At 34.9% G+C, this 10,736-nt stretch overlaps 1 protein-coding gene across 1 annotated transcript; it reads left to right on the top strand.

Moving 5' to 3' along the window:
- Positions 1-9,043: 9,043 nt before the first annotated feature.
- Positions 9,044-9,230, top strand: LOC128546086 (uncharacterized; the record flags this gene model as incomplete). Its single annotated transcript, XM_053532814.1, is given in 1 exon segment — positions 9,044-9,230. A coding segment is annotated over 1 exon segment (160 nt), but the record flags the coding sequence as incomplete, so codon positions are not given.
- Positions 9,231-10,736: the final 1,506 nt, after the last annotated feature.

The following is a 10,736-nucleotide window of genomic DNA, read 5'->3' as shown; positions in this document are numbered from 1 at the left end:
AAAAGATTTATTTTTCTAAAAATCTATAAAAGCTAAAACTTGCGCACAAATATCGTTTGATGAGAAAATAGGGAAAAAAACATAACTCTCGTCGCAAGAGATCAAGATCTCATTGCATTATATCAAGATTTTGACAATCTTTCTACAATCTTTCTACAATTTGTACTTTCAAAAAAAAAATGAATTTCTTGTTTAATATTTTTGTTTAGGTCCATTCTTAGAGCTACAGCTTATACACTAAGTCTTATTTATTATGATTTTACCCTTAAGTATTTGAAGAACTATAAATTTCTCTTACGTTTTGAGTTATGGCTCTATATGCTTAAAGATATTTGTGTTCTGTTCACTTTTTTAAATAATGTTAGCTTTGAAGTTTTAACAATTTATTAGTCAATAGCTATGTAAGAATGTAAGAAAGGACAATAAACATTCTTGCCTTATGTCAAGTGTTGGTAAACGCAGGGGGTGCTCTTGTAAAATTCACTTCCTAAATTATGTTATACGTACTTGTAAAATAGATTGTGTACCGAAATCGGCACATTCAATCTTCAACATTATACATATGTCGTAGATCAACATTTAATTCGGACCTAGATATATAGATAATGAAATCAGACTTTGAATGACCGTACACCAACATTCAAATTTGTCCAGATTGCAAATCAGCATACAAAACTGTTAAGGTTATAAATAAATACCCAATGTACACCCCCTCTCCCTTCTCCAAGGGTTTCAATCGTTGATGAAAGTCTATTTACTCTTTTAAGTGCCTTGGTTCAAAAGACGTTGAATATTTCGCAATTTATAGTTGAAGTTAAACTGATAATGAGCCAGTAACGAGGCTCTGTCGAGTTACTGCAAAACGTTACCAAAATTGCTGGACGTTCTTATCCGCTTCTTCAATATCTTCAATCAGAGTCAAATCATTTTTCTTGAGAACAGTATTCTACAAATAACAAAATATCTAGAAAATAACAGGTTGTTTTTTTTCTGTACCAGATAAATCATCAGAAATGCAAGTCAGGTATCATATGGTATCATATGGGTGGACGGATAGCTCAGTGCTTTGCACACTGGCCTTCCAATCCTGAGGTCGGGGGTTCGATCCCCGGCAGCTACTCCGGAATTTTCAGAAACGCTTTTCAGTGTTTCCCACCCAACTAGAGGTGTACTGGTCAGGAACCCAGGCAATCCTTGCGTGTATCAGTGCTATACACTGGGCACGTTAAAGAACCAGGCTGTCTATTCGCAACGAGCTAGCCTAAGTTAGCCGGACAAGCCTGTATCTGATTTCTGATCTCTCTGTCATGGGGGCTTTGTCTCACTCTGTTTCTCTGGTGAAAACGCTCTGTGTCTGTACTAGTAGAGGATGAGTTATGCGCCCTGTGTGGCTGCATTTGAACTATGTAAAGCGCCTTTGAACGTGAAATTGGTCATGAAAAGCGCGCTATATAAATCTGGTATAATAATAATAATAATGCAAGAAAGGTTTTATCTGCTAATATTTTCATACAAAGAGCTATAAAATAATGCATTTTATACTTCTTTGTTTAATACAAGGCGATTCTTAAGCACTGATCCATCAAGTTTTCCTCGAATATACTGGTCTAGGTAATTAAATGAAAGGAGTTCATTGGACTACTATTCTTTGGAGGGAACTTCATGAATAAATACCAAAGGAGCTAACAAAATATAATTAATCTAACCCTTACCCTGCTAAATTTCTAAAATGAACTTGTCAATCTTTCAATTTGGACAGTACCATTAGCTGTTAAAGGGGTGCTTACCAAAACAAAATACTGACTGAATGGCAAACAACGCAGATCTTGATCAGAATGCACGGAAGTGCTGGCTGATTAAAATCTTCACTAGTCTCAAAGGCAGAATCAGCTGTGTCCAGCTGGTAAGGGTTAAGGAATATAAAAAGGAAAATTCATCTTCGTAAAACTTTATTAAATTCAATTTACAAATATACATGAAAAATTTATATTTCTTTCCATCCATCTTTAGTTTAAAATATGACACAAATGAACAATCTAATTTTCCAGGAATAAATTCTGATTTTTTTTCAAATGAAAGTTTAAGCAGTATTTACTTGACGATAAATTATTTACAATGAATCACTAGAAAATACCTATATTTTAAAGCCAATTTTACTAAAAAGTTTTTAACCATGAATATGTGAAATCATCAACATGCATACAGATGTCAAATATGCAAATGACTTATGAGGTTAACTAACATCTATTCTGTATATCCTGGTCATAATATCTGCACAACCTGTAGCGCCATTATGTAACTATGTGTGCCATTATGACTTAAAAGTCGTTGATTTAATAACGTTTTAATTACATACCAAACTGAAACTACATTTTATACCATACCGATGTTGCTATGCAACAAACTTACAAACACAGGTCTGTGTATCTACGGCACTGGTTACCCGGGGCTATAATGGTCTGTGAGGCATACGGCACCATTATCTGTCCCTCAATGGCAGTCATGACGATTGTAAAGGAGGGCACTATTTATGGTACAGTAAATGATAAAGTTCGAATGAAATTCAAGCAGTGAGAAAAAAATTGATGAAGCATCGTCATACTGTTCCATTCACCTTCCACATTCAACAGGTTATAACAAAAATAAATGAAAACTTTACAAAATCCAGACAAGATTTTCAAGTTCTTAAAGTGAGTTATCATTTCCCTAGTACTGGAGATAAAATATATCAAAATGTTTAAAGTCTGTTCCATTCCAACTTCGATGACATATGACAAAAATACGACACTTATCGGCAAAGTAAACATGGTTTGATAAACTAAAAAAAAAATCACCCTCGAGAAATTTAACGATTTTTTTTCTGCTTTGCCAAATATCCAAATAAACGGTAAATTCATATTTTCAACGGCAGTCTCCCATTGTAATTTCTTGTCGCCATTGGAGTTTGCTCTCTAAATTTGAAGTATTACGGAAATTTCACGTGAATTTTATCGGGAGCGACTCAGAACTCACTTCGTTCACATGCGAATGCATGAGTGAACTGTACTTTTGTATTAAATAAAAAAACAAAAACAAAAAACAACAAAACAACAACAACAACAACAGTGAGCACTTTATTTAACAATAAATGTAAATTGACTCACTTTTAACCTCTCAAATCTTTAATCACTCCAGAGTTCTTCCAAGTCTCCAGTGGTTCTATCCAATCCTCGTCCTCGATGAATAAATTGTAAACAAACAAGCTCTTTCAAACATCGATGAAATTCAGGCACCAATAGCACCATGCCCACGTAACGATGATTTGTTCAGTTTAACATCATTTCCAAACGTATTGTTCAAAGATAACCTGTATTTTAGCATCCTTACTGAAGTATTTCCAGTCCGCCACATATCCAATTTCTTTCACGATGATCAGTTTTCAATAAACAGTAGCCTGTAACAAGTTTGATATGCATAGTTATGTTATCTCTCTCTCTCTCTCTCTCTCTCTCTCTCTATCTCTCTCTCTCTCTCTCTGCACATGTATTTTTCTGATGTTCTTTTTCTGTTTCTGAAAATCTTCTAGACAGCTCTTTACCGAGGTGCTGATACAACTACAGAAAATAGGCTTTAATCCTCTGTACGACTCGATCCTTCGGACGCCCGAACGTATCCAGGAAGCGTCAAAGTTATCCGTTAACCGAATCTTACATGAAGCCCTTTGTCGGCATAAATCACAAGTCGATGAGCTAATGGTCTCGTAAAGGGATGAAAATAATTGTGAAAATGATGAAAACAACTGAGTTAATGATGATGAAGAAAGCTTTTTTGACACGTAAGAGGACTTGAATATTGACCTTTTTCTTCTTAAAGGCACTGACCTCTAGATTTTGGCTAAAAATATTTATCTTTCGTATTTAAGTTTGGTCGTATTTTGAACAATAGAATACACACTGGATAACCGGCTATCCTGACGCCCGCGGGCGTATTAAGTTTTAGGAATATTACCCAAGAAATGAAGCCTTAAGTGCGTTAACAAGAGACGAACCGATACATTGTTGCCATATCAATTCAAGTAAGTTTCGTTTGGGGGTTTCGTTTTGAGGAGGCTGCGTTTTTGGTACGTGGCATTCCCTGTTTGATATTTTTCTTTGTTTTTTACAAAGATAACTCGAAACATGTAGCCTATAACGCATAAATAATACGAGACAATGCAGATTTTAACAAGTTTCAGGGTAGTAGTTCTATCGAAGTAAAATTACGGAAGCAGACTGAAGTTTTGTAACAGTACATATTCCATTTAAGTTTTGCGAAGAGTACTTTTAAAGATTAAGGTTTAAAATTTGATACTTCTGGTATGACTAAAATAGGCCTTGAAATAACTTAATCTTATACATTTTTTGATATTTTCATAAAGATAATAATTCCCTACTTCGATTCTATTGTGCTGTAGCGTATTTTGATTTCGAACTCAATGTTGCTCTTACATCTGCACAGTCACGCATAGCGGTTTTGTTACGTTCTCCTTCTATAAGAACATGTAGGTTTAGAATATGACTTTTTGTTAATTTAGTGGAGTTTGTGCACAGTTAAGCTTTTTAAACCCCACCGGTGGTGTTTAAGCCACTGATCAATCTAATTTGGTGCCTACTTGTATTCCTTACTGTGTTTGTTTTAATTTCATCGTCGTTTACTACATTCAGTAAATATCCATGTAAACATCCATCCACACGCTGCTGTAGACTGGCTTCATTTTCTAAATCAAAACGTGTCTACCCCAGCTTGAACCCGTTAAACTTTTTTGAACCGTTTTCATTCCTGTCATTGTTACCTTATGATTTCCTTTGTATACAATGTAAAGCTTGATTGCATTCAAATAAGAAAGGTACACAATACACCTACATCCCAGATAGCAGACATGCGATGGCCCAACGTTGGGCCAACTGCAGACTCTTCGTTGGCCCAACGAAGATTCCCAACGTTGGCCCAACGCCATTTTGCTAATTGGCGCAACGTTGGCCCAACTGTTGGTGCACCGTTGGTCCAACGACTGGTATCCTACACTTATCGTTGGCCCTCAATTGGGCCAACTACTGGTATCCTACACTTATCGTTGGCCCTCCATTGGGCCAACAACATTTTTTCGTCTATCATGGTTGGTCCTATGTTGGGCCAACTCTATTTCTTTGTTGGCCGAAAGAAGGATGCCAATGCTATCCCAACGATTACGAATTTGAAAAAATAGACTAAAACTAAAATTATTTAGTACACATTTTATTTTCAAATAATTGTAATTTTGTTAAACATTTAACAAGAAGAAATCTAACTTTTATTTAACATTTGTTTGCAAGTTTCCTGAAGAAATATAACCGAATATTTCATCACTACAACATGTAAAATATTTATTCCAGCCATTTATAAATCTATTTTTCTTTTCTCAGCCACTGATTAAATCCTATTAAAATGAATTACTGTCTGTATTTTAACTCATTATATATCCAAGTTTCTTTTCTCACTGAAGTTGCAGCTTTCTATGTTTTCTTTTTTTCCCCTGTGCCCCACAGTGCTAGGCGCTCAATTATTACTGTCTTGAACAGCATCCTGTATAAAACGAAAATCATAATGTGGATTGAACCATCTACGTCATATTGATAACAATAACTATACAGATGCACATAAACCTCTGGACATAAACTGTATGAAATTTATTTTTGTCTGTATTTAACCGAGAAAAATATGTTAAAATTAACGAGAATATGAGTTATTTTATTTACAGAATTAAATACTCAACACTAGTGCCATCCGCCAGTTTTAGATAAAAGTATTCAACATATGTTCATGTCACATAGATACTACATGCATACAGGCTATAAAAACAATTTCTCCATAAGATTCAACATTTTTATAAAAAAATATTCAAAAACTTATACTTACAGTTTATAGCTAATAGACCGGGTTTTTGTTATCATGTATAATAGTTTCCTTTACTTCACATGCCTATGCAGCTAGGAATCTCGCCTAGAGAGTAAAATTAACCACATTTTCTGGGATTTCTTACATAACTTTGGTTAACGAGAGTTCATGTTCTGGAATATTCAACATATTTATTGTAAACATTTTATGATTGTATAAACTTAGATATTTGTTATTATAATCTAATTGCTTCTATCTTTATCTAATAATAGCAGTTATTTTCTTCAATATTTTTGTCACACATTAGATTCTTCAGGTAGAAGATTTGAAACAGTTCAAAATATCATTACGGCTGCAGATAAGTATTAAGTTTAATTAGTCCAAACTATCAGATTACGAATCGGTACAAAAAAGTATTTAATTATTAATTAAATACTGCATGTTACACCTACACAACGTGTTTACCTGTAGGGGCTTGTGATAAAACAGTGACCTGTAAAATATATTATTATTATATTATTATGACTTCTTATGGGCCAACGTTGGGCCAACGATGTTTTCTCTGTGTAAGTCTTTCCCTGAAAATCAGTATTGGGCCAATGCAGAGATATATTTGACTGAAATTTAAAATTCGTTCAGCGTTGGCCCAACCGCTGTATTTACAATACTTATTATTCATTGCTGGGCCACGATTATCCTTTGACGGTTTTCCGTCGTTGGCCCGATAACTTCATGTTTACAGGGATATAGTGTTACATTTAATCTAGGTGTATTGAATGTATCTCTGAACGTTGTGAAACTTCCTGTTGAAATAGGGTTAAATTAGAAATGGTTTGATTGGATTAAATCTTGGAATTACAAACTGATATGCAAGCATTCAACGACGGATAATTACGTTTTCAGTTTATATAACATACTGTCAAGTTCGAGTGCCAAATGGCTTCAAAATAGAAGTTACTGCCTTGTGTATATGGTTGTTTATTACATATAATGTAGATACGGTAAAATTAACTAATCTTACACAAGTCACACATCGAAAAGGATTTAAGATGATTTTATCTTATTGACATTTAATACATTCCTTTTAACTGTTTCGGCTATTCAACTATTTTACATTGCATTATGTTGCGTTATGTTTGAATTTAGAAACTAGACAAACAGTTTGATTTAGTGACGTCAATGAAACAACGAGTCTTTCGTTTATGAGAATAAAGAACATTATGGGAACAAAAATTGTTTAATAGCATAAATGAAGAATGGATTCACAAAACTCATTGGCACCTGATATAGACAAGAATTACGAAGTGTTGAAAAGTTATGAAAATATACAATTATCATCAGTGAACAATGCATCATTAAGAGATGATAAAAGTAACGCAATCAAAAGTGACATATATATAACCCCTGTGTTAGACAAAGAATCACCACAATCACGAGGAATAGAATTAATAGAAAAATCTCCGGCTGAACATCATTCAAGAAATCCTGATACAATTATTGGAGGCTACCTCTCTTTTCCATCTGCAAATAAAGTCGGCAGAGAAAATACTTTTGTTGACATTGCATCTTCAGCTAGCAAAGTAAACACGTATGAAAAGTTGAATAAGTCTACAGCAGACACAAGAGATGATGAGGTGTACGCAACAATAAACAACGAAAACGTTTTGGATAGTGAAAACTCGAATCGCGGCAACATCAAATAGGCACAAGCCGTATGAACGAGTGAGTACATAAAAACCTTTTAATAAATTATCCACTGACTTAATTATTGTTACGCACCAAGCTACATGCAGTTCTAAGACTTAATGTATGGAAAAGATCCGCGCGTCGACCCTACAAAGCATCAAGGCCTCCGCTTGATTTATCGCCTGATATACTTCAGCTGTGCGGGAAATAAACCTGAAAGGTTTTAGCCAGTGTTTAAATGTCCGAGCATCTGAACGAGGAACCACTGAACCACAAGAAGGCCTTGTTTTCGTTCTTACATGCACATTGCAGTATTATAATAAAAATCATACGAAATCTTATGTCTGTGAGTAGTAATAAACAAGACGCAATGAAGCAATTTGACGTCATAAATGACTTCCTAATGTTCTCTTACTGATCCACGCGTAAATCGTTGTTTTTTGTATAATATACACTGGTTAGCTTCCTTCTTTATTTAACTGAAAAAAATCTACGCACGTTAGAATGCAGATTTTATCACTATTGTTTACCTTCTTTGTTCAAGTAACTAAATGATAAATAAACAAATGTAACGATATGTAACTTTAATGGCTACAAGCGTAATATAGAAACGATTTACTAGCCTGATATATAGAGAATACTAGATTAGTGTCATATAAATTCAAATTTATCAGGTAAGTCTGTTACAGCCGAAACATTTAGCATGTCGTAGACGAACCTAATAAATTTAAATTTATAGAGGCAGTAACCTAATGTCCTATCATACCTACTATGTGATTTAAGATCATTTTTAATGAACATTACCCACCAACTAGGTATGTGTCTGTCTTAAACAAGGTGCAAAGATAACTATTTTAAAATTCTTTGACTTGGGTCCTTGCTCTCATTTAACCTAATATATTAAAGCATTCGCTGAAAACTCTTGAAAGAACGAAAAAAAAAAAAACAACTGCCAACATTTAATATTGGCGGAATTTCTCGACTTTTACATAAGAATTTGAAATGGATCTCGCAGATTTTCCTTACTAAACGTTTTCAATAAATTAAATGTAAAATTTTACATAAAACAAAATAAAGTAGTATATAAGACAGTATGTTCTATTGCAGTTATTTGGTCAGAAATATGCTCTTGAATAAATAGATCCTATGTTTAAAAAAGTATATAGAGAATAATAGTAGGATAAATAGAACATTAGGTTACTGTCTTATAAATTTAATTTTATTAAGTGAGTCGGAGAAAATTTAAAAGTCGAGGCTCTGCCAAACAAATAATCATTACGGCGTTTTTACTTTGCATACATAAAATTTCTTGTATAAAACAAGCGCTTGAAGTGTTAGATAGCATAAAACGCGAATCACGTCAGGAATTAGAAGAATATATCGTCATCTATTTAAAAAAAGGACAAACATTACATTGTATCTATTACGAAAACATGGATATGCTCAAAGGATACGCAGCCCTAAATGTTTACAGTCTTTAGACATAATTGACATGTTTTTTTTTCATCGGAAGACTCGACAAAATGATGGAAATGGACAAAGGAGAAAATGCGGCAAAAGGATCTTTGTTGTGGGACTTGTTGTAATGTTAGTGATAATCACAATTTCATCAGTGGCTACTACAATTTTTGTTTTTACATCAAAAGATCAAGGTAAAGGTAATATATATTTTCCATTTAATCAACTTTTGATTAGAAACCTTTGTGACGGCCATCGAATTATATAACTAGAAAATGCTTTTGTAAAAAAGCACATGTCTCCCCAAATGCAAAGTCCTATAGGCAAGAAGTCAATAGGGGTCAAGAGCGAAAGTCAAAGAGACACTGATGGTTGGCTGCAATAGGGATCATCTACTTGGCATGTCCAGTCATCCAGCTAAATTTCAACACTCTTGGCCTAGTGGTTCTCAAGTCACTGTTCAGGCTCCTGTGACCTTGACCTTTGATCAAGTGACCTCAAAATAAATAGGGGTCATCTACTCTGCATGTCCAATCATCCTATTAAGTTTCAACATTGTAGGTCAAGTGGTTCTCAAGTTATTTCCAAAAAATGATTTTACATGAACATGCCACTGTGACCTTGACCTTTAATAGACTGACCCCAAAATCAATAGGGGTCATCTACTTTGCATGTTCAATCATCCTATGAAGTTTCAACATTCTGGGTCAAGTGGTTCTCAAGTTATTGATCGGAACTGGTTATCAATGTTCAGGCCCCTGTGAACTTGACCTTTAACTGAGTGACCCCAAAAACCAATAGGGGTCATTTACTCTGCATGAACAATCATCCTATGAAGTTTCAACATTCTGGGTCGAGAGGTTTTCAAGTTATTGATTGGAAATGGTTTTCCATGTTCAGGCCCCTGTGGCCTTGACCTTTAACAGAGTGACCCTAAAATCGTTAGAGGTCATCTACTCTGCATGATCAATCATCCTATGAAGTTTCATCATTCTGGGTCAAGTGGTTCTCAAGGTACTGACCGGAAATGGTTTTCAATGTTCAGGCCCCAGTGACCTTGACCTTTCACAGAGTGACCCCAAAATCGTTAGGAGTCATCTATTCTGCATGACCAATTATCCTATTAAGTTTCAACATTCTGGGTCAAGTGGTTCTCAAGTTACTGACCGGAAATGGTTTTCAATGTTCAGGCCCCTGTGACCTTGAACTTTGATGGAGTGACCCCAAAATCAATAGGGGTCATCTACTCTTCATGACCAATCATCCTATGAAGTTTCAACAATCGGGGTCAAGTGGTTCTCTAGTTATTGATCGGAAATGGTTTTCAATGTTCAGGCCCCTGTGACCTTGACCTTTGATAGAGTGACCCCAAAAACAATAGGAGTCGTCTACTCCAGCAGCCCTACAACCCTATGAAGTTTGAAGGTTCTAGGTCAAATGGTTCTCCAGTTATTGCTCGGAAATGAAGTGTGACGTACGGACGGACTACTCTGCATGTCCAATCATCCTATTAAGTTTCAACATTGTAGGTCAAGTGGTTCTCAAGTTATTTCCAAAAAATGATTTTACATGAACATGCCACTGTGACCTTGACCTTTAATAGACTGACTCCAAAATCAATAGGGGTCATCTACCCTGCATGTTCAATCATCCTATGAAGTTTCAACATTCTGGGTCAAGTGGTTCTCAAGTTATTGATC

This window comes from Mercenaria mercenaria, unplaced genomic scaffold (genome assembly GCF_021730395.1).
Source record: "Mercenaria mercenaria strain notata unplaced genomic scaffold, MADL_Memer_1 contig_1792, whole genome shotgun sequence".
Lineage (NCBI taxonomy): Eukaryota > Metazoa > Mollusca > Bivalvia > Venerida > Veneridae > Mercenaria > Mercenaria mercenaria.
Note: the sequence above shows the minus strand (reverse complement) of the source record. Positions and strands in the feature narration are given on the sequence as shown.